Consider the following 22,326-nt stretch of genomic DNA (forward strand, 5'->3'; position numbering starts at 1 on the left):
CTTACCTTCGCGACGCAGGTGTATTCAGCGTCCAGCCTCACTCACGTTCGACAAAAAAGCAGCTCCAAGGCTTGTTTAAGCAACCAGGCTTCTTTGATAATGGAATTTCCTCACAACACTGACAAACCGAGTCAACGGTCCAAACGTTGGTTTAAATTTGTTTGCCGACTTCGTTTCTCCGCCTCTCTGCGCTCCTCCCAGAAGGCCATGACCAATGAGAACACACGCAAGCTTTTGATCTTCCGATTCTGTTCTAATAAGAACTGAATACGGCGTCGCCGCTCAGCCATGCAGTCATTTTTTTTTTGCATTTTATACTTTTAAGCCATGGAGCTTTACTCTTTGTAAAACTTTTAAAAGCCCAGAAAAGTCATGTTTCTCCGAGTGACGTCGCGGCTGTGTGCGGGCACTCTACGCGCGGCCACGTTGTGTCTCGGGAACGAGGATTGTTGCTAGCTTACAGCGGGCGCTGCGTGATGTGAAAAATGAAAGGTAAAACTGAATAAATGACTCAAAGCAGAGCCTCCATTTTCATACACTGTGATATTTTGAAGGCGGATTTTGCCTTCAGTTGCTCCTGTAAAGCTGTTCAGTGGCCTCCAGCACAGGACTGGTTGTCCTTGGCAGCTTCCCTGTATAACTCCCTCCTACATCTACTCCCCAAATCCATAAAAAACAAGGCGTTTTAAATGCTCCGCTGGGCACCATAAAATCTCATAAAGGGATTAACAAAAAATACTGTATGTTCCCTGTTTAATGTTCAGTATGTAAAATATACAGAATGTCTATTAGAACAGGAATGTTACTATACATAATAGATGGACACTGAAAAGTGTCAAACCTTTCATCTTATACATGTATCCAGTTACAAAGACATTTCTTGGAGACTACTACAGGTTTTTTAGTCTGGGAACACTGAAAAACTGGCCCTCAGAAAGCATCGTCACTTAGTTTTCCCATTGCAGAAACAGAGTTTGCTGTGATGGCCTGTTAGTCCTTTCTCTGCTGAACAGTTTTCAAAGTTTATGTGAGTTAGAGGCATGCTGCTAAGTTCCCCAAACAGGTACTGGTCCATGATCCAGAGGGTGAAGACATCCCTGCAACCTCTGTGATCCCACAAGTGAACCCATCAGTGCTGATACTGCACCACAACCTGGTGACTTTATTCCCAACAGAGGTATTTTGAATTTATTCCACTCTCAGATTCAGAAACCACCTGGAGGAACAAAGAGCACTAATCTGTTGTTTCCTTTCACTGGTTCCTCACTGGAAGAGACTGATTCATGGAGCCACACATCTGGACAGGTAAAACGTACTCTGCTTCCCATTGTCCTGTCTTCATACTGATTGCAAATCCAAAAAAGCATGGAACTAAAATCCAATCCAATCCCTGATTAAACTTCAGTCTTCTTTGTCATGACCTACTGCTTAAAAGTTTGACAGTAGAGCCACAACAACGCCATACTGTAAAACATAATGGAAATGAGGGACCTACAGTATTTAAATATGAGAGTAAATTTAAAGGCAGATTTTGATACAGTGCCTCTGGTTTTTACAATATCACTTTCAGAAATTGGCAGCAAGTTGAATTCTGATTTGCACACTAATGATTTAACATTTCTCCAAATCCATGGTTCAGTTCATACCTCAGTTTTTGGGTTTGTTTTTTTTTTTTACATTCTTACACTTCTAACTTTAATGTGCCAGGCCGTCTGTAATCTCAGGGTTATTATTCATCTTGAGCTAATTAACCTAGCCTTACTTTTAACGCAGCTGTGATCACTTGATCACGATTGTCTTGGTTTCAGAGTCGATACATCCCTTACGCTAATCTATTACTTCCTTTCACAGACTCGAGGCAAAATTACCCCTCCAAAAACATAAGCTGGATTTATGTATCTGGGTCTATTTTCAACCAAGAAAATTGAAGCAGATAAATGCCATATTTTGATATATCTGCTTTATTTTTTCAAGATTTATGAAAACAAAGTTTCACTGTGGTATAGTTAAACCATGTAACAGCTACAAGACTAGTTAACAATTCGATATCTTACAGTGACAGTATGTAGTGGAATCATATTGTGTAGCTAAATTCTGCTCTGCTATTTAAAGCTAAAACATTTTACACATGTTAAGACAGGGCAGAATTTGTTGCATTATTTTTTCCATGTGGTTTTGAATAGGTTTACCATTTTGATATAGCAGATAATTATTCTCATCAATACTTTATTGACTTAAGCCGCATTGCCCAGTCCTAACTGCTTTAACCATTTTTCTGATTTTACAGTGCATCTCAAGTGTTCAGTTGTTGAGGCAACTCTAGTTTATACGCCAATTTTCCAGGTACAGTTTCCCAATCTGAGCAGGACATAGTTTCAAAATAGCCCCAGTGGAAACCAGGTCAAGTGTCGACCAGTGAAGATGCAGCTGTGAGCAGGAGATAATTGCCTGCACATGAAAGAGTTTTATTGTATCCAAAATAGCAGTATGATCTTTATGTGGAATAGATGACAGAAAATTGTTGCTGAGTTCAGGCTATATTTAGAGAAATTGGTTTAATATAAGTACTGTAGTTCCCTTTTACTGTAAACAGTGACTCACAAGCATATCTCCTTGAGACAAGGAGCTTATTGTCAAAGAGTTCATTGTAGAAAACGCTTCCACACATCAAATCGTGTTTCTTTTTTTTTTGCCGTACCAAACCAAGAAATGACTTGATAGTTCTAGGTAAATACACTGTATAAAACATACTCTCAGGTCTGTGTGGATATATAGACATCTTTGTATATTTGTGGAAACACAGACATTTTTGGTTCCACTGTAAAGTGCAGTTTCTGTGGTGCAGCAGTGTTGGAGTCTTTGGTAGCTGGGCAGGAGTTCAGAGGATCAGGGGCACCAGTTTTCATCCTCATTCTCATCAGAAAGGCAAAGTTAAAAGTTTACATTTGCTGTTTTAACAAGCAGTCTCCCAGTACGCTCTTGTAATCCACACTCCTGTCTTGTGTCTTCATGTAGAAAAGCTGCTCTCTAGCTTTGCCAGAAAAGGAGCGCAGACACGACGAACGCAACCAAAGCCACAGTGACGTGTTTCTGGCTGCCTCTGTGCCATCCTGTGCAGTCATTGTGGTGCAACAGAGGCCTGTCGCCGTCATCCCCTTGGCTGTAGTCGGACGGCTGGCTGCTTGACGAGCACTGCACCAGGGGCATCTGGTAGGATGTGGCCCGCTTCTCCGGCCGGTCCGGGCTGGTGCCATCGCTGGGTCGCTGGCCGTTGTAGAGCAGGTAGCGGCCGTGGGCGTCCTGCTCCATGCGGAAGAGCTCATACTCCGTGTGGGGGAGCCGGATGCCCAGCGCCACGCAGCCGTTGGTTATGGTGACATCCTGCTCCACCCCGACCTGCCATGACCCCTGCGCTCCGCACTCGTTACCGTTGAAGACGTTGAGGAGGGAGGTGGTGGCCAAGTCCATGGGCGTCACTCTCATGTGGTTCACTGGAGGAAGGAAGACAGGAGAAGACATGTTGGCTGCAGTCGCAGGTAAAACAGACACACTGGCCTCACGCAAGAACCAGAACAGATGTTTTATTACGTGATTCATACACTCAGATTTTGAATTTTGTCTTAGGTACAAACACAGTCTATAAGTAGCCCTGACCTGTCGATGATGCACATTGATTATGATAATGATGATCACCTGCTCCTCAACAGGTGTTAATCATCAGGCTGAAACCAGTGATTTATGACCAGTTTGTGCCGTTAAAGAGTTTAACTTAGAATGATACGTGTAAACGTCAGAGAGATCTCCTTTCCCTCTCTCCCTATCTGTCTCTCCCTCTCTCTCTTTTTGCATCTCTATCCCTTTATCTCTCTCTCTGTTTGTCTCCTTGTGTCTCTTTGCCTCCCTTCTCTCAGTCTCTCTCTCCCCCTCCTTGTATCTCTCTGTCCCTCTCTCCTTCTGTCTCCCACTCCACCCCCCTGTCTGTCTCTCTCCCCCTATGTCCCCCCAGCTCTCAGAGGAAAGAATATCACCCCTTTACCTTTGAAGACAAAGTCTGTCCCGCCCATGACTCGGGTGGAGTGAAGCCCTCGGCTGTAGCGTCCACGGGCGTAGATGGTGAAGGTGGGGTGTTTGCAGACGGGGTCAGAGTAGTGGTAGTAGTGGCCCTCCCAGGTGTGGTTGTTGTCATGGAAGATGAAGTGGCGGGTGAGGAAGAGGACCTCAGGGCGGACTTCGCAGCGCTGGCTCACCCACTGGCCGTACAAACCCACGGTCAGGTCGGCCCGCGGCGGCAGGATCGGAGGGTGGAACTCATCGGAGCGGTAGATGATTCGACAGGCGATGCAGCCGTGGTCATGGTTCTGGACATAAACAGAGGGGAAGGCGTCACTTAGTTACCTCTCAAAATGCAATAAACTCAAGAAATAAAGTCACATTAAAACGTGTCAGCTTCATTTACACAACACTGATTTTCACCAGTGAACATGTTAACAAACAGATGCCTATTTACACATGCAAAAAAGACAGGGGAGTAAAATATACATATAAAAGTAGAAATTAAAACCTGTGGTGGGTGATTTTGATTACGGATACTGGATATTTGAGGCAGATTTGATATGAATATGATTTGTTATGAAAATCCAGTAATAATATATCTCCACATATTATTTGATTTTTTTTATATCAGCATGCACTATTAAAAAACCCTTAAGTTTACACTAAAGTAGTCAGTTCTCTCTAGTGGACTAACAATGTGAGGAACATAGCATTTCTGCACAGCAATTTCTTCTTATATCAATCACAATATACACTTATTATTGTATCTGCAATAACCCAGTGTGATGAATCGTTTTGGCTCTAGCAGACAACAACAATATAAAGGCTAATTTTTACAGACGAGGTCACAAATCCGAGGCACCTAAAGTTTAGAGATGAATCTGAATCAATTAGCTGTTGAGGCTGTAAAACTGTTTACAAACTCAACATCACTGGATGAAAATCCAACACGCTCAATGAAACCTGTCAGTGCTGAGCGCTCTCTTAATCCATCATCAGTATATTGTGTCATGAAATTCACATAAAGGACGGCTGGCATCTGTTCAGAGGTGAAAGGAGGAAAAACTATTTCCTTTCGGTCTGAACCTCTGGAGTGTTGGAAGCCAGACAAGGTTCCAGCATTTTCTCAGTGTGATCACATCATTTTTACAGTAAAATACAGATGTCTGGTTGAACAAAAGCCGTGACACTGGGAACAGCGAGTCGGGCTTTCATGCTCCTTACAAACAACACTCTGACAACCTTCATTCACTCTCCTATTGACAAAAGAGGGTTCGTAAATCCATCAATGACCATTACTCATATTGAAATTCACATCATTTCTGGTTTAAGTGGAGCCCTGGAGCATCCACAGACAGGACAGCTGTGGGTCTCTGGCTGCATAAAAAGATTGGAGGGTCCTGATGGATTTGGAGCTGGAAGCCTTCATACTGAACTCCATGAAACCTTTCTCAAAGACCTAACTCCAGGGAGGCAGTGGAGCTTTGCTTATTTGAGGGTGGTCAAAATTTAAGACCTAACCTCCCCGACCCAATCATTCTTTTCCCAGACAACATTATGTCTGCATTAGATTCACAGGGAGTTTTTTAAAAAAAGGGAAAACTGAGAATGCTAAAAAAACAGGAGTATCACTGAATCCTACAGATGAGATAATCCCAGCGCAGCTCTATAACCGCCTCAGAGTGAGAGGTTAATGGGACGACCGGAGGAGAGGCCTCTTGCGACTCCAGCACTGTGCGCATGAGAGCAAAGTATGTTTTTATACACTGCACAAAAGAGACATTTTCTTTATCATTCAGGCGGCACATTGAACAAATCTGCTTTTCTTCTGTCCCATTTCAACATCACGTAAAATCTCAGCTGGACACAGAGAGATCTTAGCTTAATTCTCTTCTCTTTTTAGTCTGTATATCATCAGCTCTCTAAGCTTTCCTCTAAGCAAACACACACTCTCTGAACAAACGAATGCTGAGCTTTTCTTTGTTAAAAAATGCCTCACAAAATCCTGAGCTGTAGAACAGTGTGCATACATCTTTTGACTAAGAGCCAATCATTTGTTTATCCCACATAAATATCTTTTCTTATCTGCCTGCTTTCTTCCATATCATGTAAACAATGAGAGATACACATCTTTCAACAATCCTAATAGATATAGTTTTTAATTTTCCTGCATTTATATGTATTTTAATCAACTGAGCAAGTAACTAATTATGTTAAAATGGGTTATTATGTTTTTCATAATAATAAGAGCAAGATATTTTTGCCCCACCAAGCCCCAGGAATAAGGTAGGACAGCCTGTCAGTAGCCTGAGAGGCTGAACCCAGGGCGAAATAAGTGTTTTAAAACCACTACCACTGGTATTGACTCAAGGTGGCAACAGGAGGGCTAGAGAAGCATGTTCAGAGAGATATTCCATCTGTTAAAAATGAATCTACAACCAGCAGCATGTTAGTTTAGCTTAGAACAAAAGACTGGAAACAGGAAGAAACAGCTAACTCTGTCCAAAAGCAACATCTGTCCAAAGGTGTTGTTGTCCTCTCATCTAACTCTCAGCAAGGAAACCTATAAGTGTATTACCCAAAATGTCTAATTATATCTTTAAGGCTTCAGATGGGTGTGTTTGCCTTGGTTAAAAAGTCTCTCATGCTTCAACTCTAGGCAGTTTGGTGGTTGCAGTTTTCTTGCTTCACCCCAGCTCCATCTTGGAGCCCAGATATGTATTTTTTTGACTCCAACACCAAACAAAATCACAGTGAGCGTTAAACCGAACTCTAGGCCTGCAATCAGTCTCACATTAGCATGTGGTCTTTCCTTGACGTCTTTCCTTCAGTAAGCCCCCTCAGGGATATCTGATGTAAAATAAGTGAGCCCCTCAGCAACAAAACATGGCAACGGATAATGATAATCTATATTATCCATTAATCTGCCAGTTATTTTTTTGTCATAATCAATTTTTTGGTCTATTAAATGTCAGAAAATAATGAAAAATTCATTTCACAAAACCTAAAAATATTCAATTTATTATCTAATAAGACAAAGAAAAACAGTTAAACAATGACTTGAGTGATTAATTGATTATAAACAGCTGCCAGTTATTGACACTTCACTGCCAATAAACAGAAGTGCTGTTTTAACAAACTTTCCCTTCATCTGAATGGATTCAAGCATGAACCAGATGATCACAGCACAGTACTGTACACAAACAAACAATAAAATCACAAACTTAAACTTCAGATTTAACAGGAAATCATCAGTGAGCAGGTCTTCTTCCAACAGAGCACCTACAGTGTCTGACTTGTACAAGCTTGTGTTGCGATGAACTGCTGCAGTTTTTGCTGGAAGCATTTATACCCTTTAACTGAAGAAACACAAGGAAATGAGGGAGGATATTACTGCCTTTGATTCATATAAATTACATTCATTCATTTCATTTTTTACTGCACTGGGCAGACGCTTTTGTCTGAGGCGACGTACAAACGAGGTACAATCCAAGCCACAGAAGATCAAGGAGAATTAGAAGTAAATTTCACTTTGCTTGGCAGCCATCTTTCATTTTGGGCATTTTGGGGATTACCGCCATGGTTCAGAGGAGGACAATATCCAGAAGCCAATGTTTTACAAGGAACAGAAACCACGTCAGGCTTTAAAATGCTTCTAAACCTTTTAGTGATAGCATCAACACTACACCCATGTTTTTCTATGTTGGTATCCTTAAAGCTTAGACCAGCATCTTTCCTGTAAGTTGACTTCCCAGGAATTCATAATAAGAGTCTTATCGCAGACTGACTGGCTTCATTGCTGAAGTTTTAAATGTATTTCAAGGGTTTATAGGATCATAAAAAAGTAGGAAAAGACAACTTAACATAAACCAAACCCAGGAAAGCAAAATGCATCTTCACGAATGAGTCTCTGCATGAGGGGTATACGTAAAAACACAACAACCACTGAAACACTTTCCCCAACAACAACAATATAAAAACCCAGATCCCTTCCTAACAAGGCTCATTATCAAGTGGTCATTACTCCGCCTCAGTGACGTAGCAGCGAACCAGGCGACAGAAAACAGAGGGGGAAAAAAACGAACGATGTCTGCTGCCTTGCCCTTGCATCACTGCTGAGATCCACCCAATAACCACAAAATGCTGGCACCAGCAAGTGTTCTGGACTGGGACCAGCTCTGGGTACACAGCTTAAGATTAATGGATTGGATAGTCACCATGGCAATAAAAAAATCCCTGAAAAGCAACCATTACGACCTCAAGAAATGGTCAGGTTGAGAGTGGAAGGAGTGAGGCATTTTCTACTAATGTTCAGCAGAAAAATATAGAGGTTACAAACTAATTTACTGTATGTGTTCAGTTGATGACCAGTTGGGCTCGAAATTGACCAAAGCTGTAGAACTACTCAACATGCAGGCTTATTATAGAATCGTATTACCAAGCTTAAAAGGTAGTTCAACCAAATTACGAAATATCAAATGTCTTCACTTATCTCTACTGGGATCTAGCCATTGTGTTTCTGTGTCAGAGATTTCAGTTTCCACCCATTATTATGATTAATTTCTGACCACCTGGGGGCAGTGCAACAAGTGGCATTTAATAAAATTGAGCAGTTGCCTATTTACACATGCAGAAGACACAGGACAAAATCGGCATTCATTTGAAGTCATTTTTCAGGCAATTTGATAAATTTAAGTCCAATTTTCATTCTCTTTTTGCTCCAGTTTGGTCTTCACCAACTCCTGAGGGAAATATCTGGCTCTTTAGCTGCTACATGCTCTACTTATATTCACAAGCATTTACTCAAAAAAAAAAGGCTCTAAAAAACCACCTGCCTGCTTCTTTAAACAAGATTAATGAGATTTAACCAAAAGCATTTAAGTCTCAGGTTGTAAAAACCAAAACAACGAGCTGAAGGAAGCTAAAATGTTTCACAGAGCTGAAGGGAAACTGTAGAGCTGGGTGAGAATTCTGTGAGTTTGTCACTACATGGACACTCTTCACATCAAACTTAGTTATTTGAACCACTGTTTATACAAAAATCAACAGCCGCCTCTCCTTCCAGAAAAAATGTCCCAGTTACTCAGCATAATCAAGAAAAACACACTGTGAACAGTTTATATTGGAACTAGTTTCTGCCAATGAAAACTGTTAACAGCATGTTCTTTTGATTATCCACAATAAGGAAGGGCAGTGTTTCTGGAAAGAAATGTTGCCGTTATTTAATTTTTTAAAGTAATTTTTAAAATGCTGTGAGCATCACTGAAGCCGGGTGGCAGCAGAAATCTTTAGACGTGTATCTCAAAATTCTGGGAAACAAACAGGTGATCTTTTATTAAGTAGCAAGTAAGTTGGCAATAAGTTTCCTGTACTCATATTTCACTTGAGTATAAGTATAGAGTGTTGTATCTATATCATATATTATAATATATTAAAGTTATTAATTAATGTTACAGCAGCTTATAACAGATATGGATTGGTTTTTAAATTTGTAATCTGAAAAGTAATTATCACTTTCAAATAAATGCAGTAAAGTAAAAAGTACAATATTTCTCTCAGTAGAGTGAAAGCCCTAGTGAATCAAACCTGTACTTAAGTAGAGTACTTGAGTACATGTACAGTTACTTTCCACCACAGCGTATGGCTAGATACCACCAGCGAGATGTTAGTTTATTAGTAAATTTGGTGAACTGACCCTTTAAGGCAGTGCTGTAATTATGTTTGACTATAACTGTGAGTAAACACCTCGTCTTCCTTTTTTATTCAGAAAAGATGGCAGAGAAATTGAGCACATGCAACACTTTTTATCTGAGCCTCAGGCATGCATAAAATCAGACCTGGTATGTGCTCGCTGGAATAATTCATATCGCCGCATGATTCCAAATTCTAGGAATACCACATGTTGATCGCTCCCAGAGATGGGCCGGGTTTCACGCTGCACCTCTACGGGCCAGAGGGGGGCTTAAGGAGAGCAGCTCTGGTCATTACAGCGCCACAGGGGAGTTTGTCTGATCACAGCTCTTCACTCCACACTGTGTTTACATTCTGATCAGCAACACCAAGCCCCATCATCCCCATACAAATGGATGTTTATTTAGACAGAGGACCTGAACAGGATTTCATTGTAATCTCTGTGGAGGGTGACAGTGAAAACACCACTCTAGGGTTTCACCCAGCGGAGAAACTGCTGTTCAGCAGTGTAAATAGAGAAATTACATCCCGTATGCACAGCAGAGGGAAGAAAGGGCTCTTTCTTAACACTAGATCTGGAAGATGAAATCAGCATGTACATAGTTTCTGGTTTCTACCAGTGCAAATGTTTAGTGTATAAGGGTGTAAGGGCACGATTATTGACATAAGCACTGATCCTTAATCAGTATTTCATGTTTTGTGTGTTTTAATCTTTTTGGTGAAACAGGTGGGCGGAGATTACAGATTGTATCACAACGTCTCGATGACAGAAAATTAAAATAAATTGACGTTTGAGCTTTCTACACTTGCTAGGAATTAATTGTTTTTCTGATCGGTCCACCTCTTTGATACTTCATAACCAAAATGTTGCGACTTTCTTTCAAATATTGTTTTACCCAGGTCTCCTCACTACCTCCAGTAGACTATGCTTGAGATAACTCGTATAAAAAAAAATTGTGTTTTTAAGGTCAGTTTAAGCTCTTTTTGTTGGTGTGTGTGGTCTTTGCGGTGTGGAGGCTCGACACAGTAGGAGTAGAGTTCAGCAGAGGTTACTCACTGAGGCGCATACTTGGGACAGAAAACAAAACTCCGGCCTGGTCATACGTTCCAACAAACACAAAAGGCAGTTCGCAGGTGGGAAGCTGCCGCTACACCAGTGACTTGTACTGGTAATAAGTAATGAGAGACGTCACGCTGGCCAAAACAAACTTTGTCAAGGTCTTTGCAAATGCTAGACGTTCAGTTCAGACATTCTGATAATCACTGGCTTGGTTGTCATTAGCAACTTTTTAATTGGCAAAAGGGAAGAAACATTTGCTTTAAATGCCATCACTGGAGAACTCAGCTTTTTTAAGATAAAGAGGTTTTTATTTGAGGCCAAATTATCAGCAGAGGTCTCCTCGTCTCCAAAACTGACTGACTGAAACGGATAAAAACACTGAATAAAGCAGTTTCACGAAAAAAGTCAGTGTTTTTCCTTGATGCTCTTGGGCGGACACAGGATGTCAGGGGGAGTGGCTGTTAACTTGTTTCTCTGATTACTTAAGAGCAGAGAGATGCTTCATCCAGTTAAAGATAACAGTTAATAGAGGAGGCGGTGATGTGATTTGAAATATTATTAAAGTAGCTGGCTGAAAATGTTTCAGTGTTCAGCCCTCTGGCTGACAGGTGGTGCTTATGGAAAAGTCTGTAGTTGGTGGCAGAATCATGGACAAAAGCATTGTGAACTGCAAAATCAGATGTAAGAAAACATAGGCTTTGAAAATGTTCTATGTGGAAACACTGAATCTAAATATAGTTTGTTTGTTTAAAAGAAAACTAAAAAAAAACCCTATTTCCTTTATATTGCAGATTTACGTTCTTTCTCGTTTCCTATCCCAGTAATCATCCCACAACCTTTAGACCCCTTCATCTTGCAGCCTCTTGCAGGAGGGAAACCAATAATCTACCAAATTCCAGCAGCTCTGAAAAAACTGTAATTTTTGTTCTACGAGTCCAGAGGCAAACTTCACCCTGAACTCTAAAACAGGGGCGGTATAAGGGACTGACCTTGGCGTTCTGCAGAGCCGTCTGGTAGCTGGACGGCTTGTAGTAGAGCCTCTGCGACGGCTCGGTGTGGATATCTCCTAGAAACAGCTCCTCCACCAGGTGATCCAGGTTGTGATGCAGGTACTGCTTCTCCACCCTCAGCAGCTGCAGCTCATGCATGGCAAAGTTAAGCTCCCTGGAGCAGTCATAGCCGCCCTCCTCGCTCCACAGCTCGTAGATCACACTGGGCTCCCAGGAGCCCCTCACCGCCCCTCGGCAGCTGTGGTTGAGCCTCTGGCTGAGCTCTTTAGCCACGGTGGCCGTGTGACACACCATCTGGACACGGTGGAGGTGGTACTCTGCCTCTGTGCCGCCACGGATGATCCAGGAGGCCTGGCGTAGGCGCAGACGACCCCGGATTACCAGTGTGTAGGTGGGTTTGGTGCAGTGGTTGTCCTCGTAGTAGAACTGGTGAGCCTGGAAAGTGTTGTTGGGGTAGAATCTGTAGGAGCGCGTCAAGAACTCCGGTCCTGGTCTCACCTCACAGCTACAACAGAAAACAGAGGAGTTCAGAAACAGTTAGCACATCCATTATTGATTATAATCAGGTATTGTTTATCTTAGAACGTGCACGTACACTGCTGTTTGAGTAACATTTTAGCTGAAGATCAGATCCTTGTAGAGATTTAAAATTTGTTCCAGTGTTAATGAAGCTAAGGGGATGTTCTGGCTGTTTGCATGTCTGTAGCCTGGCAAGTACAACTTACACATACTTAACATCAGCTTTAAGGTGGATGAATGATTTTGTTTCTATGACCCAGACAGCCACTGCATTTAGTTCACTCTAGTGCAGTAGAAAAGTCAGTTTGCAGAGAGTTAAAACCTTGTTATAGTCCACTTGGTGTCAAAGTTACATTATGTTTGTGAAGTAGTATGTCTGAGCAGCTGCCAGCAGGGGTTAACTATAAAAAACGGTGCTCTGTGGTGTATTCAGGGAGCCTCAGAAATTCAAGATTTAACAGTTAGCTGATATAAAGCATGGCATTTACAAGGTATGGCTTTTAGGGAAAAAGATAAATGAGATGTAAAAAAAGAACACTGTGAAAACAATCATGTGAATTTAGATTCAAGATTTGGATAAAAGAACTGTGACAAATGTAATCTCAAAGCATGTTCAAAACAATGCTTGCTCTCCCTGCACAAATATAATCATGAACTGCTGAAAGCTCTGTATGAAGTAACAGTAATTGCTACTTAAAAAGCAAAAAATCAATCTTCAAACTTATGATAGAAAAGGTCCCCAATAGCATGTCTATCACTGAAACTATTTTAGGCTACATGCCATGTTTTAATGCCCCTGTTTAAAGTGGATTAGATTATGTATATATGTATAATATCAGAACTTCCTGCCTTCCTATAAAAAATGATACACAGAAACCAGGAGGGAAAATCTGTAGTGGTTTACCTGGTGGACACCCAGTGACCCTCGACATTGGGAGGCATCTGCACAGTGATTCTGGCTCCATTGTGGAGGTGCTTCAGCATGTGATGGCACTGGGAGTCTTTGACTGACCGGCCGAAGGTTTTCTCCAGGGAGAGACGGCTGGAGCGGCCGTCTGAGTAGTGAAGAGAGGAACCTGTAGCCCAGCCTGAGGGAACAACAACAACAATGATTTAAGTCAGGTCAGAATGAATGTTTGAGGGGAAAAGCAACATAGAAACATTTCATCCAAGACATTTTTGTGTCAAATGGAGCATTTCAGGACTCAAAAAAGATCAGCAACTTTCATGATGAGAAGGCAGAGATGGGAATGAGAGGGACTTGTTCTTTTGCTGACAAAAATTCAAATAATTTTCTTGTTAAAAATATGAAATTCTAGGGTTGTTAGTGTCTTTATTTCATTATCTTTGAGTAAGGGCATGGTTATATGTGCACACTAAAACCCTGTAAGTATAAGTTTAAAAAATGCAAACCACAAAAATGACATTTAAAGACAAAATTGATGCTTGACGTGCCATTCAGCAATGTTTTAATGTAAGCTGTTTGCCACAAAATGTGACATAAACAACTAAAGAATTGGTTTAGTTTGGCAGAACCTTTTCTTTTAGATCTTTATGTCCTAATAAATGAAGCACAACTCTGTTCAAGGCAACTAATAAGAAAGTTAATTACACTCAGATCAAACAGAAAAAGCAGTGGCCTTTTTAGTCTGAAGTTAGCTCTCATGTTTTCAGTATGCCATGACTCTTTGAAGCGTTTAGAGGGTTTAGTTCAGTCATTTTAACTCATGTCATCACCCGGGGATTACAGGGCTTTATCAGTGACCTCCAACACCTGGTATGAGTGCAGTCTTTATGGGTTAATATTAGCTGATCATGTGATGAAAAGGCAAAGCTTGGATGCCAAAAGTTGAAGACCTGACAGGTGACTCTCTGCTCTCACAACACAAACTCTGACATCAAGCTGCAAACAAAGGACGCGAGCGGCATTCGAAAACTCTCAGTCCCCATCCTGTCCGCGTACCTTCGATGCACCATATGAAATAACAATACCTTCAACAATGCGCTGAGCTTAAGGGGATAAAATATCGGAAATGAAAGCATTTCCAAAGCCTGCAGCTAAAGAAAAGCCTTGAAGCTCACATTCCAGGGAGGATTTTATTCCATGTAATACTCTAATATCATCAAAATCTACCTTGAAATATGAAGACTTTGCATTAAATTCTTTTTATCAGACCCGACTTGCCTTGCAATATCACTTAACACCAAGGAATGCCGCTGCGGTTGCCTCTGTGCTTTTAATTTGAGACTAATAACACCAGCGGAGGAACAAAAACATCTGATTAAAAGAGGCCAAAAGCTCCATGAAGAACAAAGCTCCATCCAGCTGTTTTACACCCAGTGAGGCAGCTCCTATGTGCGTTAGCCGGGGCTTGTGTGTAAATCACCACATCACAGCGCTGCTCAGTGGAAACACTGGACAGTGGGGAGACTTGATCCCCCAACTCAGCTGGTGGCATTAGTAACGCTGCTCTGCTGGAGCTGTGTTAAAAATCAAAGGACAGGCTTCATAGTTTGCTGCCTGTTACGTGTGTGTGTGTGTTTATGTGTGTGTTGGAGCCCCCTTTTTTTGCACCTGTAGTCAGTTTGGACCAGGGCGAAAGATCTTGAGTGGCTGCCAACAGCTTGTTTTCACAATGAGAAGAACAGAAACTACCAGTGTGTGTGTGAATTTACAAAGGAAACCTGGTGAGATGTGTAACACAAACACACTTTTAAACTCAATGAGGTTTTCTCTGGTCAAATACCACCACAGGTTTAATGGCAGGTTAATTTGAGGGTAAAACACAGAAACTCTCAGAAAAAAACTCCCACCATATTTAAATATTGAAAGCAAATGTGTGACTACATGCATGGAATAGATGCACTGTTCCATGGATAATATATAAAATAACTAGGGCTGAATAATACACAAAATATATCAAATTACCAACATCATCAGTCAATTACAAACTTAAATGTGTTCATACTGCAGTTTCCTAGAGCTGAAATGATCTCTCAACAAGTCAGTCAATCAACAGAAATTTTACGGGCAACAATCTTGATTACAGAGCCACAAAAATGCCACAAATTTACTGGTTCCCAGTACTGGTTTTCTCAGTCTTCCATTGATGTCAATTCAGTATTTTTGGATCCCTTTGGACTCTAAATCAGATAAAACCAGACATTTGAAGACATCATCTCAGGCTTTTGATCAATTTTCAATATCTTCTGACTTTTTTTAGTCTTGACAAGTTATCGATCTATTCAGAATGAGCAGTTTGTCACTACGTAACTGAACGCCAGTAAAAGAAGACAGTGGTGTTGTAATCAGTGAATAAATGCATGAGAAACTGCAGAAGGTTTACAAGACATTATGTGGAAATACTTATTGGCTGATGATTCACGGTCAATTCTTTAGTTAATGGTTACTAAACCAAACGCTGGCTCTCTCTGATTTTCTCCTTGCTGAAGCTGAAGCATAGTCATCCAAAACTGGGTCGTAACAGTCATTGTCTTGATTGTTCTACAGGTAACAATATTTTCTCATGTCTGGCTACCTGAACCATTGGGAATTGTGGTTCATATCAAGTAGATCCAGCAATAATTGTTCAACCAAATGATGAGTAGTTAGCTTTGTGTTAAGGGTTCTGAGGATTTTCCATTATGTAGGCTCAGTAATAAAGTAGGTATCTGATATGACGCTCATTTTGGCTTGAGACATTTGAGTGGCTGGAATATTCATGTGCAGATTTCATGGTAAATCAAATCCAAACCTTTCCTTCCCTTCTCCAATTTACATTTTTTAAGCAATGAGTAGCCCTCAAATGCAAGAAAAAAAAGCATGGAAACAGTCTATTACTAAGTATGTAGTTAAAAGTTTTTTGATGGAGGAGAATCTGAGTTCAGCCAACGCCCCTGGTGACAGCTCATCTATTTTCAACATCTGCCAATTAACTGACAATAGCTATGGTAACCAGTGACGTTGAACCTTAAGTTCAGCCAACAGCTATCTATCAACCACATCTCACAGTCTTCCTCAGCAGATGGAGTTATCATCACATGATCTAAATGTGGAGCTTGAGTCACATGACAACAGGTGGTCATATATATGGGGGACATTGTTGACCCCTGTCTATGAAAAGGAGATGCTGCTGAAAGCTCCAGAAAAAGCAGATAAATGGATTTATAATTGACTATAAAATGGATTCTTATATATGCTGTTGATTTTTTTCAGTCCCAGCTACTTTAAAAGTTTCTTGGGGATATTAGAGAGTTTGTGTCAACTCCACTCACACACGAGAGGAGCTGAAAAGACAGACGACGCAGTACTGCAACCAAAATCCCTGACAAGCTCCCAAAGCTCAGATAAGAGCTATCTGCTTTACAAAAGGACCCGGACGTAAAGGAAATGTTGTATTAAGACACCGGAGGAAGCCAATGATAATTATCACCTGATGTTTTGCTGCAGCTTTCTGGGGATTCAAAGTAATGTATGCCAATGTCAACAGAGATACTGTGGAATATTTTGAATGCATAAAAAGCGTTTTGGAAATTTAGTCTGCCAGAACTCGTGCTGCTGAATAAAACAGTCTGAAAGGGTTCAGAAACTCTAAAATCAAAAACTTTCTCTCCTGTGTCTCCAGTAATTCATTAGTTTCCTTCCCAGCTCTCAAACAAACTGTGGACTATCCTCATTTTTCTCTTTTCCAGATTAAAAGTTCAGCATAAGTCTTATCTTGCTTTTTTTAAATGGTAGATATGGGTAAAGTAAATGTTAGCCTGTTTGATCTGATGTTAAACTGTGCATCCAGAATCAGCACTTGTTTAAGAACCACTTGTGGCTTGGTGAAATGAGCTTTATTTAGAGCAATTTTAAACACAGTTACAAATCTTTACAAAGAGTTATGTTAGATTAAAGCCAAAAGTGAACCACCTCAAACAGGCTTACAGGGAGATAAATGGGGAAATGATTAAAAGGAGGTTATGTGTAGCCTGTTTGTAAAATTACTTTTAAAGAGGAGGCGTCATACGCCTCTTTCTCTACACATTTAACAAGTGTTGTATGTGTGAGTAGTGGGAATTTCTTCCAAAAGCTTTCAGTACAAAACAAAACACAAAACAAAAAACCCCTCCCTCATTAGAGCAATAATCAGAACGGCTTGACTCAAACCCTCTCTGGTCCCTTTCCGTCGCCGCCACTTTCCCTAACTGCTGCTCTCTATCTAAATCAAAGCGCCCACAAAACTCCCAGAGCCCTGAACCACAGAGAACATTTCCAGTTGGCTTGATCCCACTGGTGAGGTAACAGCACTGGGACCCCTGACAAGCAGAGAGACTCCACATCGTTTATGGGAAGAGAAAAAAAAATCCAGAAGTGCCAGAGCAGAGACCAGACAAAGGACTGTTCTTTGTGTTATCTCAGAATTTGGCAGTGACTGAGCAGGACTTGAAGGGGGTAGAGAAAATAACATGACACGTTTAAGGACTTCAACTTTAAAGTAACTAAATCCAGCAGTGGGAAATGACCAAGTACTGCAGCACAGTTTTAAAGATGGTACTGGTGCATTAGTATTTCTGTTTTGGAGGACTGGATTTCAGTAGTTCTCTCAGTGTATTCCCTAAGTTTATAGAAGACTTTGGTATTTGTTGGGAGGTTTGAGTGTCCCCACCCATAAATATTTAAATATGCAGTTTCACATCATGTTGGACCATTATTATTAGTATTTCTGTGTACAACAACTTGGACAAGCTAGAGCTTATAATAAATAAACAACTTCCAAAAAGCTTAAAGACATCTGTGGAGAATCATTTAGTTAGTTCTGATGCTCTCCAAAGTTACTTAACATTAATTCGGCTTAGGTGGTGCCCAAAGTGGTTTGGGCGCTACACCTAAGCCTTATAATGGTAGGAAAAACTCTGCGACGCTTTTTGTACTCCAATCCACATTTATCTGACATTTCAACATCTGATTAAATACCCAGCATGTATTGAGTTCTTAAAATACTTGTTTTGTCTTTGGGGTAACGAGAGTTTACGGCCATGCTAGCAGGACTGTGGCGATGCTAACGTTAGTAAGCTAACATGCTCGAAATACCTATGCTAATGCTAATGTATAACTAAGAAAATAAAGGAATTATCCATACAGTAGATTAAATATGCTGCCTTCTCGCTAATATACTGTATTATGTACTATTTACTGTAATAACACTGTTTATATAATTCGTTGAAAACCAGCATTTTTACATACATCATCTTAGGTAAAAATTATTAGAGCATTGCTAACGTTAATGTCAGGTCCGACAAGCAGCGAACTCAACCTACATATATTAGCTATTTGGGCTAGCCCTGGTTAGCTGCCCAATCGTCTAACATTAATCATTTTAAGTGCATAATTCAACCATCTCATTCCCACCTGCAGATATAACAGGTGCGTCAGTTCCGGGTTTCAGCTGCACTCACTCGCTCCTGACGCAAAGATTACTGCGCCAGTCACGCACTTGGCCGATACTACCATCTATTGGTGAAAAAGAGTACTGCGCTACAACTATTTTAAGTGACAGCAGGTGCATCTTAACCTCTTCCAACAGTGAAACAAACATTTTAAATAAGGGATATCAAGGTAATAACACAAACTACTAACAGATATTAACCATTAAAACGTCCAGGACGCCATATTAATCTTCAAAACTAAACTGAACTGAACTTCATCCTCTAGGCACAGTGGACAAATGTACCTAACTTCATGACAATACACCCGCGTCTCACAAAAAGGCAGAAAATGTCAACTTAAAGACGACAAGAGATTAAGTCAGGAAACAATGAATGTCTGTACAAAATTTCACGCCTGTCAATACTGTCAGTTCAGTCTCATCCCAAAGTCCAAGCAGTTTCAAGCTTTTCTGAGGCTTTTTTTGTTGCTAGAAATAAATGGAAATGAACATCTGCATTTCCCTGATAACCTGCAAACTCCATCTACTCGTGAAAGTCAGAATCACGAGTTCAAAAGTTCCATAACAGTGACTAAATTGACCTTAAGGGTGTGAGTGTTTTTCTAAGGGTCCATTCTTCAATCTCAGCACTGCAAGATTAAAGAATATTCTCCCACTGCGGTGCTGCTATTTTCAGCTACATGAAGAATTTGAGTTGTTCTTCCACCTCTGAATGAATCACCACTGAAATGCTGCTGATACATTGGGACACACTGGGCTGCATAGCAATTAGCACCATCTGTCTTTCCTCAGTTTGTGTGTTTGAACTTGTGGTTGCCCTTTCTTTCTGTTGCTGAAGTTTGACTGCATTTGTCCAACTTATATTGACATGATTTTGACTTTGATTTTTTCTGACTGTTCCCCTCTGACATTAGATTATTATTTTGCCAATTTTCTGACTGATGCCTCTATAATTACAGCGCTGATTATTTGGCCTTGTTGGAGCGCTGTTAGTCAGCTCGTGTTACTTTGAAAAGTCATAAATCAAAAAAGTGTTTATTTCCAGACAACTTTAGCAGCTGATAAATGCTGCTAATTGGCATTCAACCTGAAAATGAGCAGGACTTGCAACAATGTTCAACAACATATCAGCAGCTGATATCTTATCTCTTTGGTTGAGATGCTTTGAAAAGCACATTTATCTTCTCACTTGCAAAATCCTTTTCTAACATTATTGTATTATATTTTGTGCTTTGTTAGCTATTTACTTTATATATGAAAGCTAATACATATATATGTATGCAGCTATATGTATGTACTGTATATGCAATATGTATGCAAATAAATAAATACATTCTGAGTATATAAAAACAAGGGGTACATTTTTGACACTTATTCTTCTCAGTGTCCCTGTCCTGTCCCTCGCTACACGCCAAAGCTCCTTCATAGCTAAATTTGAGTGTGCATTGCTAAAAATGCCTTTTTATGTAAGTTGTTTGAGTAAAGAAGTTTGGTATGATGCAGCATCGGTCCAGTTCTAGCTTGTAATTGTGATTAAAATTGTTAAAAATCTTTTCTTTGATGTGTTTTTCCAGTTTTTTGTTGCCACAGTCTGGTATTTTGTGTGTTTTCTGTGCTGGCATTGACCAAAATCTGGGAGAAACTCACACATATTTTCAATTCCAACCACCAAGAAGAACATAAAAAGTTGAGGGATAGGCCACTACTTGAGCAAATCATTCTCATGCATTTTAAAACTGCTGAATATATACAGATGGAATGAAACTTAAAGATCCTGTCGAGCGCCGGCAGAAGATTCATATCAGTGAAAAGGTGAAGCACAAGCTGCTGTTGCTCCACCTCAGTCCATTTCTTTATGGATGTCTTTTTATTTTTTACTTTGCTGTTTTACTCTCCGGAGGTTCGATGAGGTTTTCTCCACCAGTAAATTTACGGCACACGCTAATCTGGGCTGACAGTGCATTTTCATTGCCACTATGAAAAGCTGCAATAACACACCACTTAATTGAATGTTAGATTCACTTAAACACACTTAAGGATAAGTGGACTCTGAAATATCGTTTTATCTCAACCCGGTCATTTGAAGTTGCAGCCAAATGTTGCCTTCCACTGTCACTGGCGGCAGATGGATCGGGTCATCTGCAGTCCCATAATCCTCTGCTGCTCAGACAGGGTTTTCATCAGGAATGGGTGCTTTAAGTGGCTCTTAACTCTCCCAGCGCTTTCATCTGCCCACTTGCCCCGGGGGAAGCTTTTTATTGCATTTTAGCCTTCAAACATGTACATCACAGTGTCACAAGGGATAACTTGTCCAGAAAATATTATTATTATTAGTCCTGTTGGACACACAGACACAAACACACAGCCATGATGGCAGACAGGTGTGCTGAGGTCAACAGAGGCAAGTCAGCTTCTCAACTGAGAAATATGCTGCACAGAAAAAGTGGAAAACGTGAAGATCCACTGGAATTTCTAAAACATAAACACAGAATTTGGATGATCTCGTCCATTTTGATGTTAAAGCTAAACTTTGTGCAGCAAAGGCTCTCTCACTGGCTCGAAGAGCGCTTTGTTATCCATGCACACGTGAGATAAACATGTTTCTTCTCCAAACCTCCACACTTGTTGCACCACTCTGACACACCAGCGTTAAGGTCAATAAATCCAACAGAACATGGAGAAGCTTCTTACCTAAAAAAGCAATGAGAAGCAGTGTGGATGACGGCCCCATCCCGCTCTTTGGAGGATCGAAACGAGCTTCACTGGGTCACTCTGGGGAGTTTAGGTTTTCCTTTACTCAGCGTCCTTGTTTATTCCGACACAAATCCTCACATTATGGATCCAAAGCGTGGGGCAAACACTCCTGTGATATCCGAGCATCATAGGAAACACACCTCCGGTTCGCTAGAGAGGAGGAAAAAAATCCCGCGATACCTGAGGCTCAAATCTGAGAATCGCACATGTGCAAACAAAGGAAAGTCCAAACTTGTTCTCTAACGGACACCCGGAAGGAATTACACTTTATATCACTGATATAATTCAACGTGAAAATGACACAGATCGGCTGCTTTGACGCGCGTCCTCCGTGCGTCCTGCGCCCCGGAGGAGTGTTAGTGAGTGACTGGACAGGACTGAGACCCCCCCGCCTCTGTAGACATTTTGTGGGCGTGGAGTGTTCAAGTTTTCTCCCGTTAGGTGCACGCTGCTAAAACGCCCATGTGCGTAAGGTGTATTGAACCCGGAGATGCTACATCAACAGCATAAAATCACAGTGCCAGTGATATTTTTGCAGGAAAGACATTTCACTTACTCTTTTTTTAACCGATTCTAAAAAATATATTATTTATAATATTATTTATTTTGATAAATATCTTCTTTCCTCCTCATTATTCAAAATCACAATCCCCAAATGAGACATTGGGATAATCTAAAGTTATCTGAAGATTATTATAAGCACTCACTGAGTACAACAATGATGTCCCATAGGAGCAGACTATAACTAGAATATCTGAGATGTTTGCTTTAAAACCCTCACACAACGCCCCATTTTGTGCACAAGCCC

At 40.7% G+C, this 22,326-nt stretch overlaps 1 protein-coding gene across 1 annotated transcript; it reads right to left on the minus strand.

The window, feature by feature from the left end:
* Positions 1-736: 736 nt before the first annotated feature.
* On the minus strand, positions 737-21,896 carry LOC108884231 (protein APCDD1). Its single transcript, XM_018678011.2, has 5 exons — positions 21,456-21,896; positions 13,238-13,421; positions 11,794-12,319; positions 4,037-4,358; positions 737-3,491 (listed from the first exon to the last, which is right to left on the minus strand). The coding sequence occupies exons 1-5, from the start codon at positions 21,493-21,495 to the stop codon at positions 3,028-3,030; spliced, it is 1,536 nt and encodes a 511-aa protein (XP_018533527.1). The 5' UTR covers positions 21,496-21,896; the 3' UTR covers positions 737-3,027.
* Between the last annotated feature and the right edge of the window lie 430 nt (positions 21,897-22,326).

This window comes from Lates calcarifer, linkage group LG4 (genome assembly GCF_001640805.2).
Source record: "Lates calcarifer isolate ASB-BC8 linkage group LG4, TLL_Latcal_v3, whole genome shotgun sequence".
In the NCBI taxonomy this organism is placed as follows: domain Eukaryota; kingdom Metazoa; phylum Chordata; class Actinopteri; family Centropomidae; genus Lates; species Lates calcarifer.

Bases quoted from the DNA above. Each gene is read 5' to 3' on its own strand.
- LOC108884231 (XM_018678011.2), bottom strand. From the start codon at position 21,495: ATGGGGCCGTCATCCACACTGCTTCTCATTGCTTTTTTAG. The intron at 12,320-13,237 runs GTAAACCACTAC...TTTCTGTTGTAG, and splicing joins GGTCACTGGGTGTCCACCAG to CTGTGAGGTGAGACCAGGAC. The intron at 3,492-4,036 runs GTAAAGGGGTGA...TCCTTCCTCCAG, and splicing joins GACAGACTTTGTCTTCAAAG to TGAACCACATGAGAGTGACG.